Source organism: Microtus oregoni, unplaced genomic scaffold, assembly GCF_018167655.1.
Source record: "Microtus oregoni isolate MIOR12 unplaced genomic scaffold, Mior012 000013F_ref0000133, whole genome shotgun sequence".
In the NCBI taxonomy this organism is placed as follows: Eukaryota; Metazoa; Chordata; class Mammalia; order Rodentia; family Cricetidae; genus Microtus; species Microtus oregoni.
The window spans coordinates 35,727,476-35,742,467 of NW_024543072.1; the positions used below are offsets into that span (position 1 = coordinate 35,727,476).

A 14,992-nucleotide genomic window follows, 5' to 3' on the forward strand; every position below is an offset into this window, starting at 1 on the left:
CCTCTGACCATGGCTGAGGAAAGCACCACACTACATGGGCATAAACAAAAATATTTAGAAGACACCACATGTTTGACCACATGTCTCCTTAGCAACACATCGGTGAAGATTCTCAATACAGTCTGTGCCTTCCTTCAACACAGGCATTTGAGGATAATAGTACTAGGCATATATTTCTTCTTTAAGAAGAGCTTCAAATCCAATGAAAGTGATTGGTTACACCCTGCACCAGTAGGCTGTACCATTATTTCACCCATGCACATATCTTGTCTGATAGATCAGTTTTATAGTGTGCAGAGTCCATGGCTAGGTAAAGCATTGATAACATTTTTGTCCTGCATCTTGTATAAGGCCTCCCGTAATGAATGCTGGCCAGCAGGAAGCGAGATTCCAATTCAGTCCTAACTTGATTTATCTGTATCCTGCAACCAAAGCACGCAGTATCCTCAGCAAGACAGCAAGAGAGTCTTACATATCATTTACATTCTTAAACATGAGTAGATAACCAAAAGTTACCTGATATTTGAGGGAAAAAAAACCCTATAACTAAAAGAGACAAATTAAGTCAAGAGAAAAAATTTCTATCAAAATATGTCATTCAAAGTCCAGATGGTGACTTATTTCCCCCAAAGGTGGTGAGGAGAGGAATTAAAAAAGTAATAATAATTGAAATGAGCATGACTCTGCAGTGAACTATTTTACTTAGTCACAGACCATATTTTAATAAAATTTAAACTTTAATACCAAACACTAAAACACTCAGAGTTGCTGAACATAATACAAATGCTATGAACTCGACAAAGAAAAAGAGAGATGCAGTGTTCACATAAACACTGGCTTGAAAGAGTTCACTGCAGGAAAATTCAAAATAGCTAAGTAGAAGCAACCCGAAGCCACCAATTAATGAATGGATCAAAAAGATGTGACATGATACAATGGCATATCACTCAACCAAAGCTTTATACCAGCAGGAGACAACATCACAGGCATGATCTCTTTTATGTAAGCGTCACAGGGGGGAAACCTTTATACAGAAAGCAGACGTGTGGGTGCCAGAACACATAAGGAAGAGACGTGAGTAGCTGCTTTGTAGGCAAAAGATGACTATCTGCTTGAAGACACTTGGAACTAGATGCAAAGCATCATGAGTGACTTTCATGTCACTACATTACATACCTCACAATGGATAAAAATGGCAAATCTTGCATATGTCCATGATAAAAGATAGAAAAGTGTAGTTAGTAGAAGGAGGATGTTAGAAGCAGCAGAGCAGGAGTTGAGGAGAAATAGCAGCCTTCCAAACTGTCATAAAATAGGTGATCAACACGATAGCTCTGCCACAAGCAGCAGGAAATAAAAGCCTGAGCATTAGAGGTGCCCTAGCGAGGGAAATACACTTGCTTTCAAACCTAGCACCTGGGTTCTATTCCCAGGACCCACACAGTAGAAAGAGAGAACCAACTCCTACACGTTATTTTCTGCCCTCCGCAATGCTCTGTGACACACACACATGTACACGCACACACATACACACACACTATAAGATTTAATAAAAAGAAGGGAAGGAGTGACTCTACCAAAAGAGTTGTAGCTTAAAACAACATATATTTGAGTTAAATTGGGATTTATTGTATCGGGAATAAATAGATAAAACCTGTCTACCCGGTGTTGGAAGTAGAAATGGAAGCTGATCGTTAGATGAAGGTATAGCTTCCAGATGAAAATGCTGAAATACCTAAAAGGGGTTCCCTTTGACATCTAGCTCCTAAATCCATCATTGTGCCTAGGATAAGGAAGTGAAGAAAGACAGGATCAGTAAATGTCTGCAAGAAAAAGGGAGAGGGCAGAAATTTGATCACAAGTTCTTCACTTTAGTAGCAAAACTACTTCTCTCTGAGCCTTTTCTTCTTTGGGTAGATTTTCCACAAAAGTGGAGCATAGCCTGTTAAAAGTTCTCCAAAAGCCTGAGTTTTAAAAACTGTGGTTGATGTCATCTGAAAGGACTGTGAGTAGTTCAGCAGTTGGCTTCCTCTTCCCTTGGCCAACCCTAACGCCTGTTCTGATAACAATCTACACAGCCACATCTACTATGCTACAGAGAGAAATTACCAATTGCTTTCTTTGCAAACTCAGAAGTTACATCCATGTGTTCATGAGGAGGAATAACCAGAGAGTATGAAAGACAAGAACTGTAATGAGCTGTGCCCTTAAGAACTCCCCTGTAAACAGTCTGCCCCCTGCTTCAGTGACCTAAGTTATGAAGTATTTATTTATCAGGTCCAACATAGAACGAAATTTTCACCATCACCACTTCTTAGGCTTGTTACTCAGGAGTGGTCCTTAAGATCTTGCCAGTCCATAGAATTGAGAAAGTCGGCAGGCTGAACCAAAGAGCGGGCCAGCCAGGGGATGAGAGCACATCTCCCTAGAACTAGGTGGGTCCTGTTACTCACTTAGAGATTCTGGGTTGTAGGGCCCCTAAAATGGAATGTACCAGGATAGCGTCACACCAAAGTGTGGGTGAAAAGAGTTTAAGGACACCAAAGGAAGAAAGAACTCCATTTTGTCTTCCCTTCTCCCACTGAGCCCCCCCCCCCCCCCGCCCCAGTTCAGTTATGGCCTTGGGACTCACAGAAACTCGGGGAGGACAGACACAGAGGGGATGGCACAGAAAGTATAGAAAGAAATAGACCAGGTCTTGGCATATTTCTAAAAGGTGCATTTGGAGTTTAACTTCTTCCACAAACATCTGCAAGAGCAAACACCAAAACCATCAACCCAGGACACTGATCAATCATCTCGCTAACAAGAAATATCTTGACAGCCATACCACTAGTGCACAAAACTACAGACTGATGAAGCACTTTATCTTTAAAAGTCTATCTCCCACAAACTTGATAAATGGTATTCATAGCTTCGTAAAAACACACACCCGCCATCTCATCATCTCTATGTGTTTCTGTAGTTGCCTTTAATCGAGGCAGACAAATTATTCAAGACAAAAATATAAATATCCAATTAGCTGATGCATCAAAGAAACTGCAGGGAGGGATGGCACCAGCCGTGACAACAGATTAAGAAGAAAAACCATATGCTTTGAGGGCTTCGTTTTTGTGAGCTCTTTTCAAAATCAATTTTCTCTGGCAAGCATCAACAAACTCTGAGAAGACAACAGCTTCACCTTTTCCCCTAGAGTCAGTTAGAGCATTTTCCCTGGGCAAAGTGGAACTTTACAATAGTCTTCAAAACTTCAGAACTGAGCAGAACACCAACAGGAGATGCCTACAGGTCTCTGCCCATCCCTGTCTCCCTCCTCCAGCGAGCCATTTGCTACCAAGTGATTGCTACCTGGATTAGGAACTATAAACTGATGTTGAATTACAATTATCTCAAGCAGCTCTCTAGGAAGCCCCAACTCTCTCTTTCTCTCTCTCTCTCTCTCTCTCTCTCTCTCTCTCTCTCTCTCACACACACACACACACACACACACACACACACACTACCACTGTCCCTACAGCACTTGTTACAAACACAATGCTTGCTTTCATTTCACAGTGAAGGAAACTGAGTGTTGTAAGGAGGACTGCTTATTCATTTTCCGGCTGCCCGGCAGCTCAGACCCAAAGTAATCACACAGAAACTGTATTAATTAAACCACTGCTTGGCCTATTAGCTCTAACTTCTTATCAGTTTGCTCTTACATTTTAATTTAACCCATTTCTAGTAATCTGTGTATCACCATGTGGCTGTGGCTTACTGGGTAAAGTTCTAGTGTCTGTCTCCAGTGGGGCTACATTGCTTCTGTCTGCCTCTGCCTTCTCTCTTCCAGCATTCAGTTTAGTTTTCCCCGCCTAGTTTTGTTCTACCCTATCAGACCAAGCCCGTTTCTTTATTAACCAATGGTATTCACAGCATACATAGGGGAATCCCACATCAACTGAGCCTCAACAGCAGAGCCCAGGGACCTGTGTACAGGGTTTTAAGACTCTAGGGCAGCAGTTCTCTACCTACCTAATGCTGTGGCCCTTTTATACAGCTCCTTATGTGGTGGTGACCCCCAACTATAAAATTGTTTTCATTGCTACTTCATAACTGTAATTTTGCTGTTATGAATTTTAATGTAAATATCTGTGTTTTTCAATGGTCTTAGACAACTCCTGTGAAAGAGTTATTCATCCCCGAAGGGGTCAGGACCCATAGCTTCAAAACTGCTGCTAACTGATACCCTCCTACTTAAGAGGATCCATGTAGTAAGGAAACTGCTTGTTTGTCCCGGCTACTCAGAACCAAAATAATCACACAGAAACTATATTATTTAAATCACTGCTTGGCCCATTAGTTCTAACTTCTTATTGTTAACTCTTACATGTCAATTTAACGCATTTCTATTAATCATGTGGCTGTGGCTTATCAGGTAAAGTTTCCTATGGCTTCTCTCTGACTCTGCCCCCTTTCTCCGAGTATTCTGTTTAGTTTTCTCCATCTATCTCTGTTCCTCTAGAGCTCTGCTATAGGCCCAAAGCAGTTCCTTTATTAACCAATGATATTCACAACATACACAGGGGAATCCTGCACCAGATTCATTACAAACTTTTAATGTTGACAATGCAAATCTAATGAACTTTCTCCTTTGTTATCCAATTAGCCAAGCATCGATGCCCCGTGTTTAGGTCTCCTGGTAGCAGAGCTTTCACTTCTGTGTTCCCACAAAAATCCCTCAGTTGTACAGCTAGCAACCACAGGGATGAATTACCTCCTCTACATTGGAATATGTCAGAACTGTAAGTACGCCTTGCCATCTCCTTCTGTTACTAAAAACCTCCTCTAATTATTTGACTTTTTGAAGAAGCACCTGTGCCTATGATTTATGTGTAAATCTTTGGTCAAGATCTGTGACCTTACTGTCTAAAATATGGCTTTAAACATTACTTAAATCTTGTGGAGGAAATTTTGTAATTAAATAGCTGGTACTTCAAGATCTTTGCAGCTTCAAGATCTATCTATACTTCTTGAGTTGGTATTGACCTTTGATGGTGAGGGCAAGGACAACAGGTCAGGAAGAGAGAGGAAGAAGTTTTACAAATAAAGCATTTAGAAGCGGCATGTTTTCTAGCTAATGGCTATAACAGAGAAAGATTCAAGGAGGAGGCAAAGGCTGTATTGAGTGCCAAACAAGTATAAACCAGAATTTAAAAATCTCATAATTCACAAGTCATATGGAAGGGTTTTGTCATATTAGGAAGAAAATCTATGCTTAGATTATGTTATTTGTCATTTAAGATTTTAAAACACAAGTTAATAAGGGGGAGCTAGTTCCAGACAAATAGGCTGCTCACCAGAACAACCCTGAAGCCTACTTGTAAGAATAAAACCATTCCAGTAATTAACAAGTTAAATTTAAGAATCTCTGGCACCCAAAGCTGCAATGCAGCCCAGTGCCGCAGTGTTCATTTGTCATCTCCACCCTCAGGAAGTTTATGGAAGAGGACTTGACTTCAAAACCAGACTGGGTTATACAGTCAGATCTTGTCTCAAAGGAGAAACAAATAAGAAAAAAAAAATCAGTCATGAAAAGAAAGTAGAAGAAAGTAAAGCTACCCACTTCGAGGATAAAAACCAGTCAAAACTTATCAAAAAGCGCGATGGATAATGGAAGAGTAGAGGGGACACCATTACAACTATATTTTACTTACTTAGAAACTTAAAGGAAAATGTCAACATGGTAAGCAGAGACACAGAAAATTTTGAAAAGACCCATAATGCTTCACTACTCAGGAGGCTGAGGCAGGAGGATCATGAATTTGATGTCATACTGGGTTGCATAAACAAAGGGGGAAGAGAAAAAAAGAGAGAAGGGGTAGAGAGTGTGGGAACAAAAAAGAAAGGAAGAGAGGAGAGAGAAATCCACGAACTCATACTGAATTTATAAAGGTCAACAGACTATCTGAAATGAAAAACACATGGGAGAAATCAGCAGCTATTAGACACTGAAGAAAAAAATGGTTCATGAGACTATGGCAATAGCAATTATCAATGGTTAAATGGAGAAATAAAAAGACTGAACAATGACCAAATGTTATAAAGTTTATAGAATTTACCATTTATAGACCTAAAAAGTTGAATAAAGTACAAAAATAAAAAGGAAGCACAATAAAGACACATTTTAATTAAATTATTTAGCACCAGAGATAAAGAGAAAATGCTAAATTAGAAACAAGAGGAAAGAAATATTTATTTATGTATATTAGATTGCTCATCAGAAACAAGGGAAGTCTAAGGCAATTAAACACCGAAAGAAAAATTATCATCTTATTGTTCTCTTACGACCAAAAATACCTTTCAAAAGCAAATTCAGTAAAGATATTTTTCAGATATGTAAGCATTCTTTACCAGCAGGCCTGCATTTCAGGAAATACTGTAGGAACTTCATCAAGAAAACAGCCATAATGTGAAAACTTAGATTTTCACTAAAGGAATAAACTACTAGAAATTGAAACTATGTAAGTAAATATTTAACATAACACAAAATTATATGTTTTCTCTTATTTACATCACTTTAAATGATAATCAATTATTTAAGACAAGAATAGAAATAATATAAAAGCAAAGTGAATATGAATAAATGAATTAAAGTTGGAAGGGGAGAAACATATGAATACTTTTTAAAGATTTTTCTACTATGCACAAAATCATGAAAAATCCTGTGAAAGTAAACTATGTTGTGTTAAAATGTATCGTATAAAACTTAACACAGCAATTAAGATAATGTAGAGTTATATATAACTAACTAGAGTGGAAATATTCAATTCACAAAATATGTTTAATCCAAACAAAGTCCGTAAGATGTAGTATAAAAAAAAAAAAAAACAAGGCGAGAAAGACAGAAAACTGCAATATAATAAATAAAAATGTTCAAAATACCCCAAAATAAAAGGTAGAGATTGTTGGATTAGACAAAAGCAAGATCCAACTCTATACTGCCTGCAAGAAACCTGTTAAAGTAGGAAGACACAAACATTAATTAGAACAGATCAAAAAATACTAATAGTAATCAAAAGAATATATGGACTATAGTAATATAAAAAGATAAATTTCAGAGCAGAAAATGTTTCTGGGGAAAGAGCTGTTTTATAATGATACAATAACAGAACAACTAGCATAAATAATAATCCTGAACACCCAGATGCCTAAAAGCAATAAAATGTATTATCATAAAAAATAGAAATAAATTTACCAAAAATAGAAGTGTGAGAACAAAGAGAAAGATCTACAGTTACAGTCAGAGAATTCAACAGCCTTCTCTCAGCAATGAGTAATGAAAATCATTTACAGAATTTTGCACCAGCAACAGAAAAATAAACCTTGAGATAGATATTTTAGGCTACAATAATTAAATTATTTTAGACAAAATGGTCTTAAATGAGAAATCAAAATAATAAATATCTGGAAGCCCCAAAGCACTTGTAAGCAAAATGCCATGCTCCTAAATAACCTGCAATTCAAATACAGAAGTTACAGGAAATAAATTCTGAACTGAATGAAAGTGAAAAATATAATGTATCCAAACGTGCAGCACGCAGATAAAGGAGCACTGGGAGGGTAATTCACAGGTTGATAGGCCTATCTTAGAATAAAGACAAGGTCTCAGAAAACCAGAGAAAGAAGAGCAAAGAAAACTGGAGCAAGCAGGAAAGAGGAACAACAAACGGGAAAAAAATAAAATAAAATAAAAAAAAACAGAAAAAAGGGCTGGAGAGATGGCTTAAAGGTTAAGAGCACTGGCTGCTCTTCCAAACGTCCTGAGTTCAATTCCCAGCAACCACATGGTGGCTCACAACCATCTATAATGAGATCTGGTGCCCTCTTCTGGCCTGCAGACAGAATACCAAGAATACTGTATACATAATAAAGATTTATGACAGAACACTGTATACATAATAAATAAATAAATCTTTTTTAAAAACAGAAAAAAAAACAAGGAAGAAGGAATAACAGATTCTTTGGGATGATCATGGAGACAAAATATAGAAAACTCAAATTACAAGTGTTAAAAACAGCCTCATTTAAGGACTTTATAAATTCTGGATCCATGCCACCTTAAGCTTTTATGAGAATAGGCCACGAGCAGAGTGTTAAGTAACCAGCATTTTGCAGGCATCCAGAATTGGGTAGAAAACTGGAAATAACTACATCTTAGGTTGAAACAGTAGTTGGATGAAAACCTTATATTCTTTTCCTTAACACAGCTAACATTGAAAAACACAGGCCGAGTATTGGAGAAACCGATAACCCCAAGATGATGGCTTCTGGATTTGAATTACTACCCAAGGACATACAGGGAGACAGAAACAAAATTGCCAAGGTATGTTCTATGTAGTTCGTTTTAAATGTTTTATTGCCCTTACTCGAGTTTATTTCCTTCAAGTTAATGTTTTTAATAACTTCAGTGTCCTTTTCTTTATTCAGAAATACAAATGACTGAAGCACAGAGCATGTGGCTCCCTATATTTCTTGTCACTTAAGAACTATGTCTACTATCTTCAACCACAGCAATTTAAAATATACTACTTGTTATATAGATGTTTCTTAATGAGACTTCTATATGTAGATTAGTTCCATTTTTTTTTGACAAAATTAATGGAGTCAACAATTCTTTTCTAACATGTAATAATTTCCCCCACAAATATCAGAATGACATTTTAACTTTGATTTTATTTTTTAAAAATTTATGAAGTTTTACAAAAAGTGCTGGGCATAATAATATATACTTATAATCCTAGCACTCGGGAAGCTGAAACATCAGTATGGCAAGTTCAAGGCCAGCCTGACTTGCATAAACATATCATCTTAAGGGGAAAAGGCTATTTACACAGTGTGCTAATAAGTCTCAGTATTAAGCAAATAATTTTTACCCTATGCTAATCCTAGAGAAACCATTAAGATCTGTAACTCTATATTACTCTTTCAGTTTTCATAATTCAAACTTCTTACCTTCTAAGGCTCCCCAGTACTAGGTCCCGGTTGGGCTGTCAACTTTCAGACACACATACTGAGCCAACAGTAAAACATAAGTTCTGGGAAGGACCCTCAGGTTAGCCTATATTCTAGGATCAGAAGACTTAGGGTGTTCTTCCTTCCAAATTCCAGATATAGTGCAGTGGTTCTCTTCCCATGGTTGACATGGTTAGAATTGTGGAAGTCTAAGAACATGCCAAAGCAATGTATCTAAATGATATACATGGTCAAAAGATACCATACAGGTGTTTGCAATGTGTGTGTGTGTGTGTGTGTGTGTGTGTACATAACTGATGATGCCTCTTTACAAAGACAAGAGGTTTTCTTACATACATAACCTCAAAACTTGCAAGACTGGTTAAGTATGAAAATGTCCATTTCCATAAGGAAACTGGGAAGATATGTAAGCTTGCGAACAAACCCTTCTTTATCCATACACTCTCCCTTCCAGTGCAATGTCAGGGGATAGATCTCTGAGCACCATGATTGGGCTATTAAATCTGGGAGTCTTTCCCCAGTGGCTTCAGAGACTTAATAGCAACACGTCTGGGTTTGAATTCTCTCTCATCTGAGTTCAGTGTTTATCAGGTTTAGAAGTTCTTCTGCTGGAGTGCCTTAGACTCATGTGTTTAGGATTTGTTGTTCACTTTCTTATTGTTAAACAACATAAAGTTCAGGGGTATCAAGGCATGGAAGAGCAATGACTAGACAACACAGATGTAGACCTCCAGAGTAGATAAAACAGGGCTGAGAGAATTCAAGGTTCTAACAAGAATACCCACATGTGGGTGGGAGGAATCCAAATCTGTACCAAGGCCCCAAGAGTCCATGGTCAAGTTCAGAAGATGCAAGCAGAGATACAGCAAGGTTGTCACTAAGTAAGAGAGCTGGGTACAAAACAGCACTAACGTGTGAAGACTGTATTGAACATGAAGACGCTTTGTAAGTCAAGTCACTTCTGTTTTCTATAGGAACTGTTGGTGAAGCGAAGACTTCATCAATAATTCTCAGAGGGTCATGAACATATCATTCACCAAAACAAGTTCATACAATACAAACTAGTAATCTCACAGAAATTTATAGAAAGAAACTCAGAATAATTCATCTGTTTGTGAAATGCTGTTCTTTACGACATTTTTTAAAATATTTTTATTTCTTGAAAATTCTGTACAACGTATTTTGATCACATTCATCCCCTCTCCCAACTCTTCTGAGATCCACCATTACCTCCTTGCCCACCCAATCTTGGGTCCTGTTTGTTTTTTACTCAAATGAAAGTAAATTAAAAGACATCAAGTACAATTCGTTCTGTGCAAATTACTCTTGAGTGTTGGGCCTTCCCTAAAATGTGATTGATCTACCAGAGGCCATAGTCTTAAAACTGGCCCTTCTCCTCCTCAAATGACAACAGCTCCTCAGCTAGGGATAGGACTTCCTGCTGGCCACACCCACTCCCCCACCCTGCTGCATGGTGAGATTAGCAGAGATTTTGCTTTTGTTTTTTAACTAGTATGTATAACACGTGAATACATAGCATTTTATATACATGCTATAAAATATCAATTTATAGTATATTTTCCAGTCACTAATTCAAGTGGCATCAGGAATGCATAGCACTGCAATGTAACAATAATAAATGGATGAGGTGATCTCTAGATTCTCGATGCCCACGGGCATGTTTGTGTGTGGGTGTGCATGCATATGTGCATGTGCATGTGTGAGGAGAGGAGCATCCACCCTTGTATGATCACGTGGAGTCCAAAAGTTGACATCTGGTGTCTGCCTTGATTCTCTATTTTGTTAGGACACGGTCTCTTCTCTGAGCCTGAAATTGATTGATTCAGCTAGATCTGCTGGTCAGTGCCTCTGAGGATCTAGCTGTCTGTTTCATCCTCAAGCATGGAGCTCACAGATACACATCACCAGTCCCCAGATTTCACACGACTGCTGGTCATCCAAGCTCAGACAGACCCTAATGCTTGCACACGAGCCATCTTCCCAGTCCCCACAAACTCTAATTTTTCACGCAACCTAGTGTCATATCCACAGCTTTATAAGACAAAATCTTCTAATACCAGCTCTAGATTTCATTGGGAACTGTTTTTTTCCCTGTAATTTTAGGTAGAAATTAGAGAAACCATTGTTGAGTAAACAAATATTTCAATGAAGAAAGTATCACTTCCAGTAATATTCCAAAAATTTAATGTTTACAATTTACTCTGACTTTCTTCAAATAGGACAGTCTGTGGCAATTCACTTACCTCCCCCAGCCACAGTAGACTTGGGGTTTCCTTCACAGCTTTCCAAGGTTATGATCCATCACTGGTTTGTCGAGCAGCTGTAGGCTAGCTGTGGAGGGCTGGGTGCAATCTGCTGTCTTGGACCTCAGACCTGCCTTATTGAGCAAAAGGAACAGTAATTCATCTTTCTGTTTTTGTCTGTCTGACTCTATGTGCATCCTATGGCTGTCTGGTACCTACGGAGGTCAGAAAGGGGCATCCTATCCCCTGGAACTGGAGTTAGGGTAGTGGTGAGCCACTGTGTAGGGGTGAGGAGAGAGCTCAGGTCTTTTGCAAGAGCAACAAGTGCTCATAGCTCCTGAAAAGTCCAGCTTCAGGACTCCACCCCTTTAAAGGCGGCAGGTATCATCTTTTATTGGTGAGATTAGAGGTATTTGCCAATTGTATGAATTATTTGTTTTTCACACAAAGGCAGAAAAAGAAAAAAAATAAAAATAGAAATTGTGACACCTTTGTCCTTTCTACTCCTGTGATCATTTATAGTTGTGGATAGTCCTCAAGCTTCAAAAGGAGTTGTTTCCATAGCAATCGTTAGACCTCAGTCATGGGCATATAGAACTTCTATGCTGGGTCATGTTCATTCATCCTTTCTCCCCATCTCTGTCTCTCTCTCTCTGTCTCACTGAAAAGAAAAATGTATACTTTCACATCACCTTGACTCTCTCAGCCTATCTCTCCAGGATCTTCTGTGAACCACATTTGTTTCTCACATGTTGAAGGCATCTTGGTAATATTTGGCAATGAAATTATTTTAAAAGCAGAAGTAAGTTTTGTATAATACCTGGGTTTTGTATAATACCTGGATTTTGATTGTCATTACACGAACACTACCACAAACACACTTTCTATCATTTTTTAATTAAAAAAAAAAACAGGTTCCATAGTTCATGAATGTCTTATACTTCTGCCTGGTCTAGAACTCTGCCTTACCCCCAAATATCTAAGCTTCGGTGTCTTGCTTACCCTGGTGGTCACAAATGTCCTTTTGGTTTCAGAGTGTGGGAGAAATACTACTACCCACCTTTCTGACTGACTTTGTGTGGACCCTCCTGAAGAAACTTTCCTCTCCTGATGATGAGACAGCCTCGGAGGCCGCGTCCTTACTGACGCTGACTTTGGAATATCATGCTCAGAAGATCACCATGGTGATGTAGTTAGCAACGAGCTAAGGAGAACAGAGAGTGCTCTCAAAAGTCCACTTTTCAGCTTTGTTATCTATTTTTTTATATCCCAATTTCTTGCTATTGTTCACTGAGTCACTTTAATCAGATGAGGCTTTTGTGAAATGTTTCAAACTGGGAAAATTGTCGGCACTGTTATAATGAATATTCTTTTACCCATCATGAAAAATTAGAACATTTTGCCATGTTTACTTTGCTGGATTTTAATAGAGAATTGTATTAATAACAAATACTTTTGTAATTGAAGTCTTCCATGTAGCATTTAAGAAACATTTTCAAGGACTCTCATATTGGAGTAACACTGGGTAAGGAATTTGTGCAGACCAGTACAATATGAAATATAGAACTATGTATCATTTGAAGTTAAAAAGATGGAAGCTTTGGGTTATTCCCTTTACTTTATGACCTCTTTCTCTCAATTCCTTATGACATTTTTGTTTGCTATTAGATGTCTAAGTGAAAAGAAAACTTACTTTTTCATTATTAGCATCTTTTGTCCATATGTACTTGTATAGTGACAATTAGATTTATGAATATAAGAATAACTAATTTAAATGCAGAATCAACAAAATAATGAGGTTTGTATTGTGTAGTTCATACATGAATAAGCATGTCAGTTTTACCAGGAGTTGCACAAAATTAACTCAACTTTTTATTTCACTTATTGTCATTCACATATCTTATTAGAATTTTCTGCCTTCAATGTCCTGACAAATAAGGAAAGACTGAAAATAAATAAATCGCTGTTGTATTACAAAAGCAGAATACATTTAGAATAGACAGTTTATAGTGAATAGAAGTTCGTTTCTTACAGTGTTTGATTCTGGGAAAGCCATAGCTCTTACCTTGCAAACACCTCCTTGCTGTGTCATCTCCTGGGAGAAGTAGGAAAGGCAAGAGAACATTGCAAGACAGAGAAGAAAGGGCCAAACTCATTCTCTAATCATACACCTACTCCAAGAGCAAGGAACCCACTCCTAGGGATAACCATAGTAACTTCATAAGCACTGATGCCCAAGACGTAGTCATCTCTCAAAGGCCTCACATCTCAGACTGATGAAATGACTGTGGGTAAAATGCTTGCTGGCCAATGATGCGGACCTGATTTTGATACCTAGATAAATGCAAGTACAGTGAAATATGCCTGTAACTCTAGTCCTGAGTTATAGATATTCACCTGAGACAGGTGGATCCCTGGGGCTCCTTTGTTTAGCCAAAATAGCAGCCTTTAGGCTCAAACACACCTTATCAAAAAAACACACCTCTTCCTTTCTATGCCATCATTTTCCAGCTAAGTGGTTGCAGTTAAATGCCTCTGGTATCCAGTTTGTTTTCCCACTGGACTTCCACAAATTATGGCAATCCTATGCACATGAAGAAGCACAATGACCATTATATGTAACTGGAGCTGCAGGAACTTGTAACATGAGGGCTTGCTGGTTGGGGTTTCTGTCCTGCCTAGTTCCCACAGTCGTTAGGTCCCAAAGAAAATCACACAGAGGTCTACATAAGTTATAAACTCATTGGCCCATTAGCTCAGGCTTTATATTAGCTCTTATAACTTGTATTAACCCATTATTCTTATCTATGTTAGCCACATGGCTTCGTACCTTTCTCGGTGGGGCAGGTCACATCCTGCGTCTTCGGTGTCTGGACAGGACTGCGGAAAGAGCTTCCTTCTTTCCAGAATACTCCTGTTCTCATTATCCCACCTCTACTTCCTGTCTGGTTTTCCCACCTATACTTCCTACCTGACTATCGGCCAATCAGCGTTTATTTAAAATATAATTGACAGAATATAGAATTGTCCAGCACCAGGAACCATGCAAATCTCACAATATTACAAGGATACCCTGTAATTGTCCCAGTGGGATTGAATTATAAAGCCCAATCTCAAAAAACTGCAAAACTTTAAAATGAAAAAAAAAATCTAAGTTTTAGACAAGACTGAGAGGATCTGAACATGGATCCTCATATAGACCCTTAGGTCACAGACCCATGAAGACAGTCCTGACAATGATGGACACATGGGACTCACAGTTTCCTCTCCTGATATAATCATGGACTGGGAAAGAAGGTAGACAAGGGGAGTCATTCAAATTCAGAGAGCAGGCCAGATAAAGGACCGCATCATAGAGAGTTCTCAGAGCTACTGTGGGCAAGACATTCCATAGAGCAAACACAACCTGAGGGAAATGGGAGGTCTGTGGTCATCTCCTTAACCAGACGGAGTTCTCCAACAGGAGAGAGCACTCAGAGAGCCTAGAAAAAGCCATAGCATATTGCTGGAGGCAGGAAGGAAAGTCAAAAAGAAAACCAGGGGTGTAAAACTAGCTTCTACTACAGCAAATCACTAGCCAAAGAGAAATGGAATAGAAGTACGGTTTGGCAATTTATTGCCTCAACCCAGCTATGTTTTTAAAGCAATTTCCCCCGATATCCATAACTACATGACTTTATAGTTCCTGACCTTAAATATTTTGCATTGTAATAATA

At 38.4% G+C, this 14,992-nt stretch overlaps 1 protein-coding gene across 1 annotated transcript in view; it reads left to right on the plus strand.

Moving 5' to 3' along the window:
- The window catches only part of Mroh9 (maestro heat like repeat family member 9), a 57,453-nt gene that overhangs the window by 11,806 nt on the left and 30,655 nt on the right, over positions 1-14,992 (plus strand). Inside the window, exons 7-9 of the mRNA XM_041662447.1 lie at positions 4,646-4,781; positions 8,247-8,362; positions 12,311-12,460. Of these exons, the coding sequence (XP_041518381.1) occupies positions 4,646-4,781; positions 8,247-8,362; positions 12,311-12,460 (402 nt within the window). The remainder of the gene's footprint in view (positions 1-4,645; positions 4,782-8,246; positions 8,363-12,310; positions 12,461-14,992) is intronic.